The sequence below is a fragment of the Apiospora marii genome (genome assembly GCF_038362585.1).
Source record: "Apiospora marii strain CBS 49790 chromosome Unknown utg000007l_segment0_segment0, whole genome shotgun sequence".
Taxonomy (NCBI): Eukaryota; Fungi; Ascomycota; class Sordariomycetes; order Amphisphaeriales; family Apiosporaceae; genus Apiospora; species Apiospora marii.
Genome location: NW_027117379.1, coordinates 2,546,068 through 2,566,193, shown reverse-complemented (window position 1 = coordinate 2,566,193; position 20,126 = coordinate 2,546,068). Strand labels below are relative to the sequence as shown.

The following is a 20,126-nucleotide window of genomic DNA, read 5'->3' as shown; positions in this document are numbered from 1 at the left end:
ACCAATTCTCGAAGAGCGAGAGGCGAGCGACATGCCTGGTGATTTATATTTGATGCGTCTATCTACATGTACATAGCTTCCAATACGGTCGAGTTGACAGCAAGACATCGGGGATCCCCAACGAAGATTCCTGGTGTCGTTGATAACGTCGGAGACTTCTGTTCAGATAAGAGGGACGACCCTTGAGCTGGTTCCAGATCCGGTAGCAGGCTTAACCGGAACAGAACTAGCGCAATTGGGATATCTGGGCAAGCCCAACAAGAGTGGTTTCCTATTCTCCCCGAGAAAAAAAGTTGAGCGCAAAAGTCGGGACCTGACTTGGCTTTGCTCGCCTGGGATTGGTTCAGCAGCGCAAAAGTATCCAGCAAAAATCAGAAAGGCTGTACCAGCTAGAGGGAAAAAATCCCTCCAACGAATCTCATTGCTTGATTGCGACCAGCAGCCCAGCCCAGCAACCCCCCCAGATCCCTCCAGATAGAGTCAGTGAGAGAGAGAAAAGAGACAGGACCCAAGCATTGAAGACAGCTTAGCTCCAGCAGCTTCCCCCCCTGTAAACCACCTAACACTTTTTTGCTGTCTGCATGCTGACTTGATTTTCCACCCTTCCACGACTTCCGATCCCCAGTCCGAAATCTCACTTCCTGTCAATTGCTTGTCTGCCTGCCACATTTTCCGGCGGACCTCGGATTGGACTTGATCCTGTCTTTCTTTTTCCTTCTACCCTCTCTTAGCCAATTGACCCTTCTCCCGTCGCCTGTCTCCCGATAGCCTCCAACAAAATGTCGCGATACCTTCGACCGGCGGCCCGCGCTGCTGCCTCCGTCTCGCGAGCCACCGCCTTCTCTCCCTTCGCCTCCTCCACCATCCGAGCCATTCCCCGGGCCACCCCCATATTCGCCCAAAGAAGGACGTACGCCGACAACAAGGGCGTCAAGGAGTACACGGTCCGTGATGCCCTGAACGAGGCTCTGGCTGAGGAGCTCGAGGGCAACGACAAGGTCTTCGTCCTCGGTGAGGAAGTCGCCCAGTACAACGGTGCATACAAGGTGACCAAGGGTCTCCTCGACCGCTTCGGCGACCGCCGTGTCATCGACACCCCGATCACCGAGTCCGGTTTCTGCGGTCTCGCTGTCGGTGCTGCCCTCAGCGGTCTCCACCCCGTCTGCGAGTTCATGACCTTCAACTTCGCCATGCAGGCCATTGATCAGATTGTCAACTCTGCCGCCAAGACCCTGTACATGTCCGGTGGTATCCAGCCCTGCAACATCACCTTCCGTGGCCCCAACGGTTTCGCCGCTGGTGTCGGCGCCCAGCACTCGCAGGATTACAGCGCCTGGTACGGCTCCATCCCCGGTCTCAAGGTTGTCGCGCCTTGGTCCGCCGAGGATGCCAAGGGTCTTCTCAAGGCCGCCATCCGTGACCCCAACCCCGTCTGTGTCCTCGAGAACGAGCTTCTCTACGGCCAGAGCTTCCCCATGTCCGAGGCCGCCCAGAAGGACGACTTCGTCCTCCCCATTGGCAAGGCCAAGGTCGAGCGCCAGGGTAAGGACATGACCATTGTCACCCTCTCCCGCTGCGTCGGCCAGTCGCTCGAGGCTGCCGATCAGCTCAAGTCCAAGTACGGCGTCGAGGCCGAGGTCATCAACCTGCGCTCCGTCAAGCCTCTCGACCTCGAGACCATCATCCAGAGCATCAAGAAGACTGGCCACCTGATGGTCGTCGAGTCCGGCTTCCCCGCTTTCGGTGTCGGTTCCGAGATCCTCGCCCTGGCCATGGAGTACGGCTTCGACTACCTCAAGGCCCCTGGCCAGCGAGTCACCGGTGCCGAGGTCCCCACTCCCTACGCTCAGAAGCTCGAGGAGATGGCCTTCCCTACCATTGACATCATCGCCAACCAGGCCGCCCGCCTTATGAAGGTCTAAGTCGAGTCGCGAAGACAGACGAGAGCTTGGAAGGAGCAAGTGCGGTGGAAGTTGGTCACTTGCTAAGCCGTCGTCGAAGGAATCCAACCCCCTTTCAACGAAGGGCTAAGCGAGGTCGTGGCGGGTCGAGGCTGCATTAGCCGCAACCCAAAAACGTAAACAATTCTCTCTCCCACATATATTACAGCCTATGGTTTTTTGTTCTCTTGATAGTAATGCGCAATTGGCATGGCATAGACGCGGAGTATGGATTTTCCCACGGGGCCCAAAGATAGGTCACAATTACAACGCCACGGGCTGTGATTCTCAAGAGGAGAGGGAACAGCAAGAAGAGGCGGTTTCTGTACTTGTAAAGCTAGGCTAGAGAGGCGTGTGAATTGAAGAGGATCTGTACAATCTAGTCGTCGATTGGGTTTTTGTGTCTTGCTCGTGGCGTGTGTGCCGTCGTCGTAGGAGTGTCATCAGGGTTGACGGCCTGGGAGCTTCGTCAAACGTCATTAGGTAGCTACACCTGGCTGTGGCAGATTGATCGGTAGGGGCTCAATGTTGACTGTTAACTTGAGCTTCTGAAAGACATGACATGAACGTTTACTGCATACATAACTCAGAAACCATTCGGGCAATCTGAATACGTCACAGAACATCTTGATCGGTCCGTTACATCCAAACGACGTTCCTAGAACAAAGAATTTGGAGTTGCCCCTGAGCACATACGAGCCCCCTGCTCTATTCACAGAAACGTCAAGTCGGATAGGGGTAGCTCGTACATTTTGTCCGAGTTGGGGTAACTGCTTCAGCTTGGCATTGAATGACAATGCTGGAAAGGCCTGCAGCAACCATTCATCTCCAAATACTAAGGTTAACCTGGAGTTGCATTTTGACCACTCGCTCGCTCACTACCCGGGGTCGCATTCAAACTTCAATGTCAGCCTTACTATCAGTACGCATGTGACATCTCTTGATTGGCTCGAATTGTCTCTACGAATTCGGATTTCTTACTGATTCAATTCGGTACATTTTCATCAACCTTGCCGGCTACCCCCCTTCATACTCATTCGCTTTCTCTACCAACTCCAAGGCTTGTTGTTCCAAAGAAGTATGAGCATTGGCCAAGGGGGATTGAAGCCAGAAGCCAGTCCGCGAGAGACCAGGAAGCTTCGCCACGACGATGATGTCTTCAATCATCATGCAGCACAATTGTATTGCAACGCAAGCAACAACCCATACCAGCATCAGGCAACTCTCAATTGATAGTGTTCGTCATGCTGCAGCTGTCGCCCCCAGCTGAGGACCCCACTCGAGACTCCCAAGTGCTTATGGCGGCGCTATTCCGCGCCTCGGCAGGAACGCATACGCCTCAAACTTATACAAATGACGACCATTCAGTAACGGCTCTCTGGCCACATAATTCATTTCAATGTAGCAAGAAAGAAGTAGAACAAAGTCTAGTCCCAAGTCCCCTTTTAGAAAAGATTCGAATGCGAGAGTTTCTAAAAGATCACTGATTCATTAAGACCGTTCACGATCAGAAAGAGCACGAGGGCGCTGTTCCGCTCCCAGCTCATACCCCTGTCTTCAGTGCTGTCAACCTACTGCCGATGGTTGGTTCATTGACAACACTGCCTGCCTTCAGCTGAACAATAAAAGAGCCTCGGGACGGCTGAGCCAGCACGCCGCTCTCAATTATAACACTCCAAACCAGAGAATGATCAATATTCTCCATCTTTTCGGCATGGCGGTAGCTTGGCATCCAGGCTATCGGCCTCTCAGCGGACTGAGAGTTTCTTGACGCTCTGCTGGTGGTGGCGGAGGACTCGCTCCCTACTTAACCTGCCTTGCCGCTGGCCATCCAGCAAGCCAGTATAGCAAACGCAAAAACTTCTGGCACACGGCATCGATACACTTATAACGATGCTTCCGGAGTACGCCGACCTGGCGCCCCAGATCCTGCGCCAGCGGCTCGTGGTCGAGGGCTATCCCGCCAAGGCCATTGCAGAGGCCGAGATCAAGGACTACCTGTCCCAGCTGTCGGAGATCACGCGGATGGCTCGCCTGATCGATCCAGTCACCCACCGAAGCGATCTTTATGGGTGGGCGGGATGGATACACTGGGAGACCAGCGGTGCCCACTTCTACGCCTGGGAGAACCCCCTGCTGTTCTTCAGCGTCGACATCTACACGTGCAAGCGGTTCGACCCGGAGCTCGTGGTAGACTTCACGCGCAACTTCTTCAAAGCCAGCAGCATCACTGCCAAGGACTTCAGCTCCTCGTCTATTCCGGTGGCACTGGCCACCGGCGAGAAGACGGCGAGCGCCTCGACGGGTGTCGCCCGATACACACTGGGCGATGCCGATCTCGACAGGTTGTCCCGCCGCCTGTTGACCAAGCAGCCGCCTAAAGTCAGTGACCCCTTGATTGTGTATCGACTTGACGGCACCGACGAGCTGTCCAATCTGGCCCGGCACATCGAGCGCGAGGTCTTCGAGGAGAGCTTCGGAAACGACGACGGGCAAATGCACCGGATCTACGGCCTATACGAGGACGTCAGCACCTTCTTCCTCGCCATGGACCAGACCACGCGACGGCCCGTCGGGGCGCTGCGGGCCATGCGCCCCCGCGCGGACCTAGGCTTCCTCACGCTGCGGGAGGCGGAGAAGTACGCGGGCGTCACGCTCGCGCAGTTTCGGCATCACCACGGCCTCGACGCTGAAGCCGACTGGGCGGACCGGACCGTCGACTGGGGGACCCTGGCCGTGCCGAAGCCGCACCGCGCGGCCGGTGGGCATCTGCTGGCGGCCATGCTGTTCCGCGCCGGGCAGGTCTGGGCCTGCCTGCAGGGGGTGCGGCACTACGTTCTCCTCGTCGACGCAGACCTACACCGCACCTTCGACATGCTGGGGTACCCGTTCGCGGCGCTGGCGGGCACGGAGCCGTTCAGCTACGAGGGGTCGGCGTCGAGCGCGCTGCTGTACGGGCGGCCGGCCGAGTTCTTCGCCGTCATGGAGAGGAAGTGCGCCGAGACGGGGGATCCGCGGCTGAAGCCCATTTTGCAGGCCTGGGTCGCGCGGTTCGTCCACGGGGTCGGGGTCGATCATCGGTTCATGTTCGAGTTTGCGGTGTGGCCGGGGGGTTCGTCGCCGGTGCCGCCTGGGGGGCAGAGGGTGGCGTTACCCGACGACGGTGCCAAGGCGAAGCTGTAGTTACTTAGCGAAGGATAAATGATGGTATATCGCAGCGGATGGCCTATATGTTTACGTGATTGGCATGTCCATCATAGCCCCTGATGGGCCGGAAAGGATGATGAGAAACACACCCCTTTCAGCGCACTGATCGCGGATGTTCACTTTGTCGTCTGAAGTCTTACATAACTTCGGTACTCGGCTCTTTGCCGAGGTAGCAATAGAAGATCGCATATACTCCATCTGAGAAGAACGTGGAATCTTTCCGTCCAGCGAGAAAGCCTCGCTGTCGGCAACGCATTGCTGCCATGTCGCATCAGAATCCACGACGTTGCAGACCTAAATAACGTCAACCCCCTTGCCCGGAGACCGTCTGAGAGATGGGATGACGCTATGTGCAGCCTCGCAGCTCGGCACGCCGGTTTCTTGTTTTTCATGCGCATTTGCTGGAAGGAGATCAGATGGTACACATTTGTCACGTGTGTGCCATGGAAGATCCGAAGATGGATAATGAAAAGTTTTCCTATCCTTCCCATCCGTTGATCATCACCCCGAACAAGAGGTTGCAAGCGAACTACTATATAGTAGCTATATCAGAAGTCGACATGACTATAGGAATAAGCTCTCAGGCTTCCTGATTTCTAGGCACACGGGGGCCCGACTAAAACACTAGGATGTTAGAAAGCTTATCCCGACCGCGGATGCGCAGTTGCATTGGCCGCGCTCCTGTTCGTTTCATCGCAGCCCACTCACACCACACACACAGCGTTAGCGAGAGCCTTTCTCTGAGGGGATTGCTATGTAGGTAGTATTGATGACAGAAACTGTCTTTTTGTCCAAAAACGGCTGACTGCGACTTCAAGGTGCAACCGGCAACGCCCCCGTCCACTTTTTGTCAATTGACACACAATGCGCCCTCGTCGAGCCGTCGTTGCAACCAGGGGCCTCGGGCCTGTCTGTCGCGGCTCTCGCTCGGATTGCCTGTTCAAGTGGTGGGCTCCCTGCAAAGGCCTAGGTCTTCTTAGCGCCAGAGGTAAATTCATTATTCCCCGAGAGCTATAATTGGAAGACAGACGAGAGATCTTCGCACGAGATCTTCGCTCAATTTTCCGACGGGGAAGCCTCCGGGGTTTGACGTGATTTACATATTGGCTTCCCATCGACACATCAATGGATTGGGGTACTGTATGATTCAGGACTTCTCTACATGCTTAAGTGATTGGCCACACTACTGAAATAAAGCATCTATCTTAACCCAATGGGCTTGCTGCTTGCCGTCTAAGGTTTTTGTTCTAACCTGGCCAAACCGGCCAGTGTTCCCCGTCGCGAAACCCTGTCGTCGAACGACTGCCTTGGCCGAGCCAGTCAAGCAAAGGTGACATCTTATGCCTCCGGTTGGCTCATGGTGACATTAGCTTGGCGATGGACGAGGAATGTTTCTTGTTCTGGTGGTCGCTCCTGCATTGAGTGTGGTGGGTACGGGTATCCATGTGGAACACGCTATTTCGAGGCACTACTGCGTTACCTGCCAACATGTGCTGATGATAGGTTTATTGGCCGTCGATGCAAATTATAGCCCTTTACGAACGGCGGGATGCTAGGCTCACCGCGGCCCCAAGTAGTACAGATGCAATAGATGAAGGCCAGATTGGGGGGGTCGGCTCATCCTTGTTTGGCAGTGGTCATTCGTTGCCTCGATATGGGGAGCTCCCGGCCGGACGATTTCCGCGGTCGGTCGGCAGGACGGACGACGGGGATGGTCGCATTGCTAAGTGCATCCATCCCCCCAACCATAGGAAAAAGCCTGCATGATGGAAGGATCGGGCGAATGCAACCTGGCGCGACAGCGACTGCGCCCATGAATCTTGGGATGGGCGAGCCCTGCTTTCTTGGGCAGGTCCAGGGCGCCCAGGAGCATAAAACCGCCGAGGACGAAACATCGGATGGGAACCGATCTGGCGTGCCGAGACAAGAGGGCCAAGGGAGCTTAAACCGTCCCTCCCCATCTTCATCGCCATCTATTTCGTTTAGACGTGGACTGATATATAAAAGTGATCAGCAATCCCACAGCCCCTGGTCACTCTGGTCCCCTGGTCCTTTTCTGGGTTTCCTTTTGAGATTTCCGCTACCTACCCCTCGAGTCTTATTCTGGTGTGGACCTATGTAAGCGAAGCTGGATCTACCAACCGTGGCCTCACGACATCGACGACCTCACCGACCCCTCGACAGCGACTTCTAGGTCGCCGATGAAATAGCAGCGAAGGGAACTGGGAACCGAAGAGTCGAGAAACACTATTAACATCAAATCGCCATGCTGGGAGGAGCCATATGGGGTGGCCCGGGCAAGGGGCAACTCGACGACGACGAGGGATACATTCTGGTCAATGTCTCGATCGCCTTCGCCGTCTTGACCTCCGTCTTCCTCGGCCTGCGATTCTGGGCCAAGGCCTTTACCTCGCAAAAGTTCGGCCTCGACGACACCTTTCTGCTCCTCGCGTACGTCGTGAACCTGGGCATGTGTGCCATAGCCATATGCAAGCCTCCCCTTCATCACCCCACCAGACACGATATATACTGACAAGAACCAAAATTAGTAATGACTAAAGTCGGCGGCGTGGGACGCCACGTCGAGTACCTCGAGGAAAACGACCCGATCCAGCTTGAGGGCTGGGCCAAGTGCCTGCTGGCCTTCGAGATGGTCTACTTCACCTCGATGGCGCTGCCCAAGATGGCCATTGTTTTCCTGTACCTGCGCGTGTTCAACTGGCGCGGCGCGAGGCGGGCGTGGGCCTGGATCATCCAGGGCCTGCTGGCGGCGACGAGCCTGTCGTTTGTGCTCGTCGCCTGCTTCCAGTGCCGGCCGCTGGCCTACTGGTGGGACCGCAAGATCCCCGGCGGCGTCTGCATCGACGTCCAGCTCTTCTTCCACGCCCAGGCCATCCCGGGCATCATCATGGACTGTTTCATCATGGGCCTGCCCCTGTCGACCATCTGGGGCCTGCAGCTGCCGACGGCCAAGCGGGTGGCGCTGGCCCTCATCTTCGCCATCGGCAGCTTCGGCATCGTCTCGTCCATCATCCGCGCCGTCACCTTCTTCAGCACCGCCGCCTTCGCGGACCGGACGTTCGCCTCCGTGGCCCTGGTCGGCTGGTCCGTCATCGAGACGGGCACCTACATCATCACCAACTGCCTGGCTAGCCTGAAGCCGCTCCTCAACTACTACGCGCCCGCCTGGCTCAAGCGCCTCGTCCACAGCACCGTGCACTCGGTCACCAAGTACGCGTCCTCGCACGGCACCTCCAAGGCCGGCGGCGGTACCGGCACCACGGGCACCCGGAGCAGCGCCGCCGCCAAGAAGCAGCCGCAGCCGCAGGAGGACGAGATCGAGCTGACGGGCCTGCCGAGCCCGGCGACGATACGGGACGGGGGGAACAAGGTGTCCCGGTTTTCTGTGGACGAGGCGGGGAAGGGGACGAGGGCTGAGCCTTGGAGGATCTAGGCTGGATCGGCTCCCGGAAGGAGGAGACGGAAGGAAAAGAGCGAGAGGAAGAAAAAGTACTCAATGATACGAATGAACGAAGAAGAGCTGAGAGAGAGAGGAGAATATGGCGTTCGAATGATACCAACTAGCATTACTTACCTACCTACTCAATACCCAATTGATACCCCCCTTACTTGATGACATTGAAGGCACAGTTGGATGCACGACAGTTACAAGTTAGACCGAGGAGATAGAAGAGGTGGATGGAAGGCAAACCTGTTGTTGGCATGTGACACTCCCACAGCAAGTTGCGGCAGATTTCAGGGATGCAAGGGGAGACCCAATATGTTGCCATGTCGCGATTTTAGGGTGAGTGAGACAATATGACGATAGGGACATCGAGCCGATGACTGCACCACGCCGCATCGAGAACGGCGCATGTGTCCCAATCGCGACATGTTTCCTGGTTCGATACTGATCCCACGATGGCACGTGTATCGAGAAATGTACGCTCGATGGGGAAATAGAAGAATCCTATGGTGGTGCTCAAGTTGCTACTTACTAAAGTAGAAAGTTCCATGCAGCTGTATTGAGCGTTGGAAGTGATGTTATCGGGTGTGTGTCTCTGTGCTGTCAGCACTTTAATCTTGGCACCTAAGCGATCTTCAATTTGCGGGGCGTAGGGGTCTCGATCAGCCCGTTCGTTTAGCGGTCCTCGCACCATAACTCGCAAACCCCCACTGTCTGCACCCCTCCAACCTTGCTGCTTCTATCCATGTTGCTTGCCATGGATGCGCATCCATTCTCCTTCTCCTTTCCTTCCGAGCGACAGCCAACAGCAACGTTGCCGTACCACATGCAGAGCCATACACTCTGACCTGGACGGCAAGAACGGAATTGTATCATTCCTCATTGGGCCTCCTGCCTTTGCTCATCTGCACCCGATCCGGTCATAAATGATCGTACTGCTGCAGTCGATCGCATGTTTGGGTTATCTGCCCTACCTGTCGAGATATCCCAGCTTGCAGTGCTCGAACCACCGAAGCCTCGGCGCTGAGGGGAAGAGCCAACCTTGGCAAAGATAGAGAGAGCTGAGGATGCACAACACACACCTTCCTGTTCAGGGCATATCGGACGCGATCTTACCCGCCTACTATTCGCATTTGATGCCAACAACAAGTGGTTGCTTGTATCGGTGGGCACCATCAGGCGATTGCTGCATGGACCCGCGTATTTTGCTGGCTGTGGCACGGATCGACCAGGGGGTTGGTTCTTGGACTTTATCACCTCCAGTCAAGTATCAAACAATTGATTGGCGGCCCCCTACTGTACCACCGGCTCCAGCGTTTATTGTTTGTGCAACCCCGGCTGAGGCAACGCTTGTGATCCGACCCCAACGTTCGAGTCGTGCAGCCTTTCAGCGATCATGGATCCAAAGATAGGGCCGGGGAAGAGTGGGTGCGTTGAACCAGATGTTGATGCAGCTTGTACCCGAGATTGACAGACATGTCCCATTGGCTGTTACCCGGTGTCTATCAATGTTTCTCTTGGGCCGTTCGGGGTGCACCAGGCGTGCATATCAAATCGCCCGACGTTGACGGACGATGTCTCCCGAAAAGCAGAACAGAAAACACCAACAGCATATTCGTCGGGGTAGCCGCCGCCGCGATAAGACTGCTCGTGCTGTTCCAGAAACGTTATACGACGAAGATCCTCCATCGATAAATTGAAGCCTTGCAGCTCAGCAACCATTGCCACCAATCACTTGACCCCATTTCGACTGATGCGCATAACAGACATGGGATATCTTCGAATCAGAATCATCCCCTCCGGGCCGTCCAAGTTGCTCCGTCCACGATAAGAGACGGGGCAGGCAATATGTATGCACTGCACCGTGCATAGATCCCTTGTCTTGGTATCCTATCATCAAGAGAGGAGCAAGTAAGTGGGTGGCGTGGAGGGTGCAGTAGAGGGTGTGCATGTGTTTGTGTTTGGGGACACCCAGCATTGCCAAGGTTGCATCTGTCTCTGCACATCCCAACCTCACGTTGCAGCGGTTCACGGCGCAACTCGACAGCTACTCCGGAAAAGGAAGGCCAAGTTTCGACCGTCGCCTGCATGTCGAGTTCTACGGGTAGACACCTGGGCATATCGGCATGGGTCGTCGGCCTCTTTAATATTGCAATGGCGCCTTAATTGGACGAGGTTCAGCTCCCGACGACGCCCTCTTCTTGGGTGTCAGGGATACGGTGGTCGATTAGGCTCGATCAATCCAGGCCATGGTAAATCTTTAGACCCTATCGCGCCATGGCCAGAATACCTTTTCTGTGAGTCTCCCAAGATAAGGTGCATGCATTCAATGCACTCGGACATCTGTTACTGTTACACCTGATGGTGCTTGCATGCTTTAGTTCTTCCGACATTCCATACTTAACTGTCAACGACCACACTGACTCTGCCCAGCTGAAATGAACTCGTCACTTCCGCGCTAGAAAGCTTGTCGCTCCTTGGTCTTCGTCCAAGACACGACCTTCAACATGCCTAACACTTCTGACGATATTGCCGTTGTGGTCGGGGCCCTGAACCCCGTGGAGGGCAAGGTTGTCGAGGCTCCGACCCACCAAGAAGTCAATGAGACAAGGATCCATCCTGTCCACGCTGCTCCCACCGAAAAAGGGGAGTTCATCGGAGACGCCATCACTGCCGCCATCAGTCCCAGCGAAGGTGAAGCAGTTGAGCATGAAAAGGACACGGCTAGCGACGACGTCATCATCGTCACTGGCCACGATGCTGCTCACCATCTGCTGTCGTTGCGAGATGACGGAGACCCTGCCATTACCTTCCGTGGCATGGTCCTAGCGACCATCTTCTCGGGATTTCAAGCTACTATGTACCAGATCTACCAGGTAGGCCCATCGACCGACAAGTGTGGCTGGCATACCTGTGTTCGAGGCTAACAACAGAAATGTGCAGTTTAAACCAACCAATGTCACCATATCCGGCACATTCATTACGCTCATCGCCTACTTCGTCGGCAACGCCTGGGCCAACTTTCTTCCCCGTGGTGACCATTACGAGGCGCGTTGGAGGGAGCGCGGCGGTACGGGAAAACGCCCCTGGTGGATCACCGTCCTCAGCTTCGTGAATTCGGGCCCGTGGGGCTTGAAGGAGCATGCCATCTGCGCCATCACCGCCACGTCGGCTTCTAACGCCGCTGACACGATCAAGGTTTTCGCAGCTCAGGATCTCTTCTACAACCTACCGTTGAGCGCAACTACGATTGTGCTGTCGCTCATCTCCATTGGCTTGTTTGGTTATGGCCTGTGTGGGCTGATGCGACCCGTCGCTGTATGGCACGTCGAGGCCGTTTACTGGAGTACACTTCCGACCGTCAAGGCACTTCAAGGGCTGCATTGGCAACATGTGAAGGACTCGAAGCCTATTCGAGTTTTCTGGTATGCCTTCACTGGCATGTTTGTCTGGGAATGGTTCCCTGCCTATATGTGGCCTTGGCTCAACGCCATCTCCATTCCGGTACGTCGAAGCCCCCTGCTGACTGACCTAGCGTGAGCGCGCCGACTGATACAAAGACTACAGTGCTTAGCCTCTATGAAGGCTACCGGTGCAACCGCTGCTACACTGACCAACATCTTTGGTGGTTCGGTCAACAACGAAGGACTGGGTCTCTTCAGCATCTCGCTGGATTGGCAATACGTAAGGAGCACACCATCATCCTCAACCCACACTCCCATTGGCACTGACTAGTTACCTAAATTGCAGATCACATCATTCAACACATCATTGCCTCTTAAGCTTCAACTACACATGGCCCTTGGCTATGCTGCTTGCTTCATCATCATGGCCGCGATCTATTGGGGTGATGCCTGGGGCTCTCGGAGTCTCCCATTCATGTCGACTCTGCTTCGATCGGCCGACGGGTCAAAGTACCCCATCACTAAAGTTTTCGTCAACGGTGTGCTGGACGAATCCATGCTGGAGAAGTATGGTGTTCCCCGACTGGCAGGAACGATGGCGTACGGCCTGTTCATTGCCAATGCGGCTGTCAGTGACCGAATGCCCTTTTTTGATGATCACTTACAGAGCGAGCGACTGACTGTATTTCCAGATCGGCGCACTCATCATGCACTGCATCCTCTTCTGGGGCAAGGACATTGTGCGGGCGTACAAGAGTGCGCGAAAGGGAGAGTACAACGACCCTCATCATACGCACATGGCAAGTCGCTATAAGGAAACCCCATGGTGGTGGTACGTGGCCGTCCTTGTGATTAGCTTTGTTCTTGGCCTCGTCGTCGTCATCAAGGAGAACATCACTTTGCCCGTTTGGGCTTTTATCGTCTCACTGCTGGTTGGATCCATCGTCGCCCCGTTCGTAAGTCGCCCTCCCTCTTTTTGAAAACCCCTCCTTGGTGCTGAATCCTGTTCCCGACCCTGACCTTTGTTCCAACAGAGCACGTTGCTTTACTCTCGCTATGGAAACGGTATCGCCACCAACAACTTGTCCAAGATGATTGCCGGTCTCTGTCTTCCGGGGAAACCTATCGGCAACATGTACTTTGCGGTATGGTCGCATAACGTCATTAGTAATGCCGTGACCCTGTCCAACGACTTGAAGATGGGCGAGTACCTCAAGATCCCGCCCCGCGCCATGTTCCTCACGCAGATCTACGGTACCATCCTGGGCGGCTTCCTCAACTATGCCGTCATGATTGCCATCGTGACGGGCAATAAAGAGCTCCTTGCCAGCAGCAACGGCGACTCTTCTTGGAGCGGCGCTACTTTGCAGGCGTACAACACGAACGCGGCGTCCTGGGCCTTGGCCAAGTACTTCTACACGGCAGGGGCGCCGTACGTGATGGTCACGGCCGGTATTGCGATCGGCGCAGCGGTCGTCATTGCACACCGCGTCTTGGTCATTGTAAGCAAGCCTTTCCTTTCTACCCCCTCCCCTCCCGAATGAAACCTCTGTGACTGACACGACTTCTCTCCTCCTCTTGTAGTTCCTCCCCAAGATCCGGAACTTCTCCCTCTACGAGATCAACATGCCGCAGTTCATCCAGTTCGCCGGCTACGTCCCCTACAACGCGAGCCAGACGTGCGTCATCTTCAGCCAGCTCCTGGCGGGCTTCTTCATCCAGTTCTACCTGCGCAACCACAAGCCGCGCCTCTTCCGGGACTACTCGTACCTGGTGACGGCGGCCTTCGACGGCGCCGCCCTGCTGGCCCTCTTCATCCTGTCGTTTGCCGTCTTCGGCGCCGGCGGGGCGGCGAAGCCGTTCCCCAAGTGGTGGGGGAACAATGTGGACGGGAACTATGACTTGTGTCCGGTTGTGGAATAGGGGGCTGGGGAGAATTCGCTTTGTGTATGTAAGGGCTAGCGAGGCGTTTGGGGAGGGAGACGGAGACGATGGGGGTCAGCGTTTGATACCATGGTGTTTGCTAGCGGGCGGTTTTACTCCTTTACGTTCGTTGCTGTTCAGTTTTGAGTGGTGCCAGTTTTCCGACATAGGGGCGGGTCTGGACTTGATCAGTCGACCATGCCGTACATATCTTGAATCCCAGCTGAGCTATATCGGCAAATATGATGACTGTGATACAGACTGCACTCCGTACTTCTGTGTCTACCTCTACCAAACGGACTTGACGACGATGCAAGTGGGCAGCGTCTTCACAATGACATGAATCTTAACGGACTGAAAATGTCGTGTTTTTACGTCTAACCTAACCATGACACATATCCCTTGCTGGATGTGTTATCGTTATCCGCCAGGGCGATTCTCCAACGGTGATCATGAGCCTTGCGTAGATGACTGGACAGACTCCCCTTCAGCAGCCAGTCCCGCGCGAAAGAGACGACGTACCCCCATCCCCCCTCATACGTTCCTCTACTCATCACTTATAATACCCTCCCACCAGCTCCTCCTCCGACTGGTTATTATGCGACCGATTCATCAACTCGGCCCGGCTCGGCTTGGGCCACTGCTGCTTCTTCTGGCCCCGGCGCAGGGCGCGGCGCTCCCGGAACTCCCGGACGTGGCCGGAGCAGTAGGCCGCCACGAACAGGGCGGCGACGATGGCGATGCCCGTGACGAGCAGGATCTCGGGCCACTTCATCTTCGGGGGCGGCACGTTTGGGTTATCCTCGTACGGAAGGTATTGTTGAGTGGGCATGGTTGGCTGGGTGGGTTTTGGTCGTTGGGTGGGGGTGTGGTGGTCGAGGCTCGAGTTGGTGGTGGTGGTGTAACGACGGAACTGTTGGTCTCAGGTGGTGTCCTTATTGCGAGAGGTCGAGTAATGGATCGCTTGGTTCGTGTGGAATGGTTTTGAATAGCGGTTGTGGATAGACTCGATTATGTCAGTTGGGTTCATGTGGCGTAATGTAGGATGTGTCACATACATAAACAGGAGCCAAGCAGGGGTCGTTCTTTTGAGATGATGGGAGTGGAAGGGACACGAAGACCGGTAATGTAATGTCATGTCGAGACCCCTCCACGGAGGGACCATTGTGCGATAGCCGCTTTGTTGCCGGCCGTCATTGTGTCAATGTTTCGTTCAATGGGAATGCTCTACATAGTCTGGGGACAAAGCTGCCATACACCAATTGAAGCGAACGGGCAAAGGACGCCTAATCGCTAGTAATCAGGATCAGGGGTTGGTTGGTCTGGGCAGGTGGTGCGAACCATTGCCAAAACGACAGCGAGCTCGACAATGCTTCAAGAGACCACAAGCAGTATACCCAAGAACGAACATGTATATATATGGTTTGATAGATCTTAATTGGCCATTATCCATTAATGACTAGACATTGAAAGTATTTTTTTGGAGCTCCAGCAGAGGTCGTCAAACAAGGGTATCAGCGAGTCATCGCGCGGGTACAATTAAAATCATGATACAAAGGCATCCCCAAACTCCAAACAAGAATATCAAAACATGAGGCAGTCGTCGCACTCATTAGTAGCTGTAGCGGTAGCAGAGGTACCCGCCCGTGGTGTCGAAGAGGTCCCCAACGGTGGCGTCGGGGCGGAGGCCCTTGGAGCTGAGGCCGACGCTGGCGGAGGCAGGCGTGCAGGGGTTGGCCTTATCGGAGCAGCCGTTGATCTGGGTCAGGCGGTTGTTGGGGTCCGCGATCTGCCAGATACGGTATGCGTGGTCGACAAAAGCGTGGTGCAGGAAGAAGGACGGGTCATTAGGCGAGGTAGGGACGCCGGCCATAACGGCACCCACGCCGTTGTGGCCATAAGCATGAGGGCTGGGTTGAGAACATGTTAGTATGGCAACATGCTGAAGGAAGAGGGGGACGGGAGTGCATACCCTAGCTCTGCGCAACCTGCCATGTCAGAGAACTTCGGATGAGAGTTGCAGGTGTTGATGAACATTTGGTTGCAGTTGGCCGTGGAGCTCTCGTCAACGCCGCGGGAAAGGCATGTGTCACCGCCGACAGTCAGCTGCTTGTTGGCGAAAGCCTGCGAGTCATATTGTCAGTTTAAGTTTGAATGAAGGCGTGGTAATATGAGAACAGAAGAGACATACACCATCAGTGATGCACCAACCCAGGCCGTCTTTGGCCAACGGGGCACTGCCAATATAGTCCGAGGTGAACATGGGGGCCTTGGAGAAGTTACCGGCGTCGCGGGTCTCGTCCCACCAGGGCAGGGGGCCGGTGAGGCCGCCTTCGGACCGGAGCAGGTCCTCAAAGAGGTGGAGGTAGTACCGGTGCCAGAGCAGGAACTGGGCGACGCCGTGGATGGTCTCGGTCATCTGGTAGTGGACCGAGACCAGGTCATCGTAGCGGCTCTTGGCGCCCGAGGCCGAGAACGCACCCGAAGCCGGGAGGTCCATCAGCTTCTTGACGGCCTGGACCCAGCCCTTGCGGTCCTGCTCGCTCATGTCGCGCCACTCGACGCGGACGGACGGGTTGGTGCAGTTGCCGGACTGCCGGGCAGTGATGACGGAGCGGGCGTGGGGGTGGGCGGCGCCGCCGAGATAACTGGCGCTGTCGTGGTCCTTGATGGTGTTCCAATCGATCTGGTGGGTCGCCGTCGACAACAGGCTGCCCAGGCCGCCCGCCAGATCGCTACCCGCCTTCTTGAGTGCGGCGTCGAGCTTGGCCTTGGCCTCTTCTAGTGTTGTCGTCTTAAACTTTCCGAACTGGGCTAGGTCGACGGGCTTCGGGGCGGCTCGCTTGGCAGCGGAGGAGTCTGAAGGTACCGCCAGGGCGGACACGGAAGCAGCGCCACACAGGGCGATCACGGAGAAGCGCATGATGTCTTGGAGATATGTGTCTCGCAGAAAATCCCTGGGGAAGAGTAAGATCGTGGTGGGAAGAATGGGACTGAGAAGGCGGGTGGTGGTGTCGAGCCAAGCGATCTTGAAGGTGCGGCGGTGGTCATCTTCATATATGTAGGCTGGCAAAGGACGGACACGGCAGTTACCTTGGCTAATGCACGCGATCCATAGGGGAAACCGGACTCGTTGGACGAGAAAGTGGACGAGAAAAGCGGCCTGGTGTTGGTCTGCGCCCGTAAGCAACGAGAGAAATCCATCTGCGGTCGTAATGGGTCGAGGAGATCATCGACCGAGGGGGTGAGCTACCAAGTTAGGCGGCAACAAGTGGGAGGTGGTCGAGTCGCCCTCCCGAATGCGTAGATGATGTGCACTGCAGTCACTGGTCAGGGATCCGGGGTGTGGGCATTTCAGGTTCGGGTGACAGTTTTCAGACCCTCGGTGTTTTTTTCCACGTTAGCCCGCCCACTGGAGCCAACGAGCTTGCGCGTTCGGGTCTCTCTTGGGGCCAGCGATCCTGTGTGGTACAGTGGATGTGCAGGCCTATTTTCCATTTGCCATTCCATTCTAGTACCTAAACGCTTTCGCAACCGACATGGAAATCCGTAAGTGCGGGAAATACCCTAATAATAGGAGCGCTGTTGGCTGCTCTGCTGCGGGTGCAAGTTGCAGCCAGTCTTGCGCGTGTCGCTCGCCTGTCGGCTGTTTGGTGGCCGTGGGGTCGTTTTGTTTCTTCAGTAGCCGCTCATTACGACGTCAGGGTCCAGCACGGCGGACAGCAGAGTACCACCATGGCTGACAAAGCTGACTGCAGTTGGCAATGAGGTCACCATCGGCATTCCAGTCATCCTTCTTTCGGCTGCTTCTCGTGGCCGTTATCTGCCTCGATTGGCGCGATATACTCTGACTGTACTTTTTATCGGGGGAGAGTGAGAGTGGTGCATGTTGCAGGTGCTGTGCTGTTGTGTTGCTGCTGCTGGGCTTGGATACGAGCTTTCCGCACTGATGCAACCGATTTCCCATTGGCGCTATCGGCGTCGATCTCCCAGCGCGCCATCTTGGTCCAGCGTCTAGCCGGTTAGCTGACTCTAGGTTCCCCAGATTTCATCTCTCTGGTAGCCCACCAATCAGTGATCTGCCACTCTCCCCCTGCACCACCAGAACACACCACAGAACACCACAAACCACCACCCGCCCCCACTCGCACCAAATTTCTCAAACCTCTCGACAACTTACGCAGGTTCACGTCATTTCCCCCCCTCGCGTTCCTCGCCCGTTATCACCTAGGTGAAAGGAAAATGGCCGTATTGCCGCACTAGTCTCGCAACTTACTCTCCTTATTCTTAGAAAAGACAGGCAATAACCTCCTTTAAGCTTGGCCTACTGCTACCTCCTAACCCCCCCTAAAACGAAAGAACCACCCCTATTGGCAATGGCCGACCTACTGTACCCGACGCATAGGGTTGACTGGCATCGATGAACCATGGCCGTATCTCACCCTGAGGTGACAACTCATGCCACATGCAGTGTAGCACGATGCTCGGCAGGTAGGTAATATCAGTAACAGCGACCAATACCAAGCCCACGCAGGTGCGCTCTCACAAGAAAAAAGAGTAATCGGGGCGGACTTGCCGAACACGGCGTAACTTGATGCGGAGGAGCGGGCATCTCTACAATTCGACAACTGGTGGTCATCCTATGTCAACCTACATGCTCGACACCTTTTGTCTGACATCACAAACTCAGGAAATCTTGTTTTCAGAGGCTGCCATCTTCAGAAGCAGCAGCAGCCACCGCTGACTCTTGCCACATATCGTGATCCCCGTATTGCTTTTGGTATCGTTCGCCGTCATCTGGCAATGCCACGATATCATCAACATCACCATGCCCTTCCTCGCCTTTGCGGCTGCAGAAACTGCTGGTTGGCAGCACCTCTGCATGTCTTACTGAAGGCATACAACATACCACTAGCAGTTGTCAATGAATACATTCTTGATGAAGTTACGGATGATGACCAATGTCTTCTTCACCGCCCGGGATATTTTCTTCATCAGCATCTCAGCTTTTTCCGAATGTCTAAGACAAGACAGAAGATGCACACGTGGAGCAGGGATCCTCAGTGTCCCTCGCCTTGTCACTGCACTTTGATATAGTAAAGCGCTTTCTGTGTTGCTGGACTCGTAGATAGACAGAACTATGTCTTGCACGCAAGGCTAGACTCATACCGGAGGAATCGTATCTACTCCAGGAGATCTCGGGTCTCACCACATCGGTGTCCCACCTCTGGCGATTGACCGAGAAACCATGCTTGGGTTAGTCTGGGCAAACCTTGCAGTCACAACGGCCCCAACGGCAAGATATGCTTATTCCGGCGACTCGGCGTCTTACGTGCGAATATGCAAGGCAAACACCGGCAGCACCAATGCAGCGCACGGTAATGTGGCGCATTCTGGGTCTTCTCGCAATTGACATCTCCTGGTTTTCACCTTGCTTCCCATGTTGTCTGGATTGTTCCATCAGATTGGACACTCCCCGAGGTCAACTCGGTTGGCTGGGTGGTACGCACTTCAGTCAACGCCGGGCCTCGTCCGAACTGAACGCGCGATCTTGATCTACTTCGGGATGGATGCCGTGTGAGCCAATCTCATCCGGCCATTTGCAGCAATGATGGTATCTTCTCTTCTGCATACAACTATGGTATACTCCTGAATTTCATAGCACATATGCTACTCAACTTGCGACACAGCAAGAAAGAGCTCATTCTATATCGCTTGTATAGAGTCAAGCGCGGCCAGTGGTGGGCAGATTGTATGACAACTACAGAGTCGTTCACAAGCTCGGCTGACGGACTAGAACCGTTATTCTGGGGCTCCTGAAGAACACCCATTTTGGTAACATTGGTGAGCATTACGCAACAACAACAACAACATTAAAAAGGGAAATGATAGCGAACATGATCAAAATCAAATACCCGAATGATCAGATATGATCGATTCGACATAAACTGAGAGCATTTCACACAAAATGAAAAAAGAAACATCGCGACGCGAGCAGGATTTGAACCTGCGCTCCCGAAGGAAATAGATACCTAGAACCGAAGATTCAATTCTAGTCTATCGCATTAGACCACTCTGCCATCGCGCCTCGGACGCCGGATCAGGAAGATCCTTGCTTGATGGAAATTTGCGGCTTACGCAAGTCTATGTCGCGTGGAGACTAGGGCTCTGGGCTCTGGGCTCTCA

General features: G+C 55.2%; 6 protein-coding genes across 6 annotated transcripts; 4 read left to right on the top strand and 2 right to left on the bottom strand.

Annotated features, from left to right (window-relative positions):
• Positions 1 to 779: 779 nt before the first annotated feature.
• On the top strand, positions 780 to 1,922 carry PG985_011219 (pyruvate dehydrogenase E1 component beta subunit- mitochondrial precursor; the record flags this gene model as incomplete). Its single annotated transcript, XM_066830986.1, has 1 exon — positions 780 to 1,922. One exon carries the CDS (start codon positions 780 to 782, stop codon positions 1,920 to 1,922), a length of 1,143 nt encoding a protein of 380 aa, XP_066681668.1.
• Positions 1,923 to 3,833: 1,911 nt separating this feature from the next.
• On the top strand, positions 3,834 to 5,123 carry PG985_011218 (uncharacterized protein; the record flags this gene model as incomplete). Its single annotated transcript, XM_066830985.1, has 1 exon — positions 3,834 to 5,123. The coding sequence occupies one exon, from the start codon at positions 3,834 to 3,836 to the stop codon at positions 5,121 to 5,123; it is 1,290 nt and encodes a 429-aa protein (XP_066681667.1).
• Positions 5,124 to 7,413: 2,290 nt separating this feature from the next.
• On the top strand, positions 7,414 to 8,601 carry PG985_011217 (uncharacterized protein; the record flags this gene model as incomplete). Its single annotated transcript, XM_066830984.1, has 2 exons — positions 7,414 to 7,621; positions 7,697 to 8,601. The coding sequence occupies 2 exons, from the start codon at positions 7,414 to 7,416 to the stop codon at positions 8,599 to 8,601; spliced, it is 1,113 nt and encodes a 370-aa protein (XP_066681666.1).
• A 2,519-nt stretch (positions 8,602 to 11,120) lies between these two features.
• Positions 11,121 to 13,940, top strand: PG985_011216 (peptide transporter; the record flags this gene model as incomplete). Its single annotated transcript, XM_066830983.1, has 7 exons — positions 11,121 to 11,489; positions 11,557 to 12,117; positions 12,181 to 12,297; positions 12,364 to 12,645; positions 12,710 to 12,973; positions 13,052 to 13,519; positions 13,602 to 13,940. The coding sequence occupies 7 exons, from the start codon at positions 11,121 to 11,123 to the stop codon at positions 13,938 to 13,940; spliced, it is 2,400 nt and encodes a 799-aa protein (XP_066681665.1).
• A 553-nt stretch (positions 13,941 to 14,493) lies between these two features.
• Positions 14,494 to 14,772, bottom strand: PG985_011215 (uncharacterized protein; the record flags this gene model as incomplete). Its single annotated transcript, XM_066830982.1, has 1 exon — positions 14,494 to 14,772. One exon carries the CDS (start codon positions 14,770 to 14,772, stop codon positions 14,494 to 14,496), a length of 279 nt encoding a protein of 92 aa, XP_066681664.1.
• Positions 14,773 to 15,552: 780 nt separating this feature from the next.
• Positions 15,553 to 16,863, bottom strand: PG985_011214 (uncharacterized protein; the record flags this gene model as incomplete). The annotated part of the gene is made up of 3 exons (XM_066830981.1): positions 15,553 to 15,850; positions 15,913 to 16,064; positions 16,132 to 16,863. The coding sequence occupies 3 exons, from the start codon at positions 16,861 to 16,863 to the stop codon at positions 15,553 to 15,555; spliced, it is 1,182 nt and encodes a 393-aa protein (XP_066681663.1).
• Between the last annotated feature and the right edge of the window lie 3,263 nt (positions 16,864 to 20,126).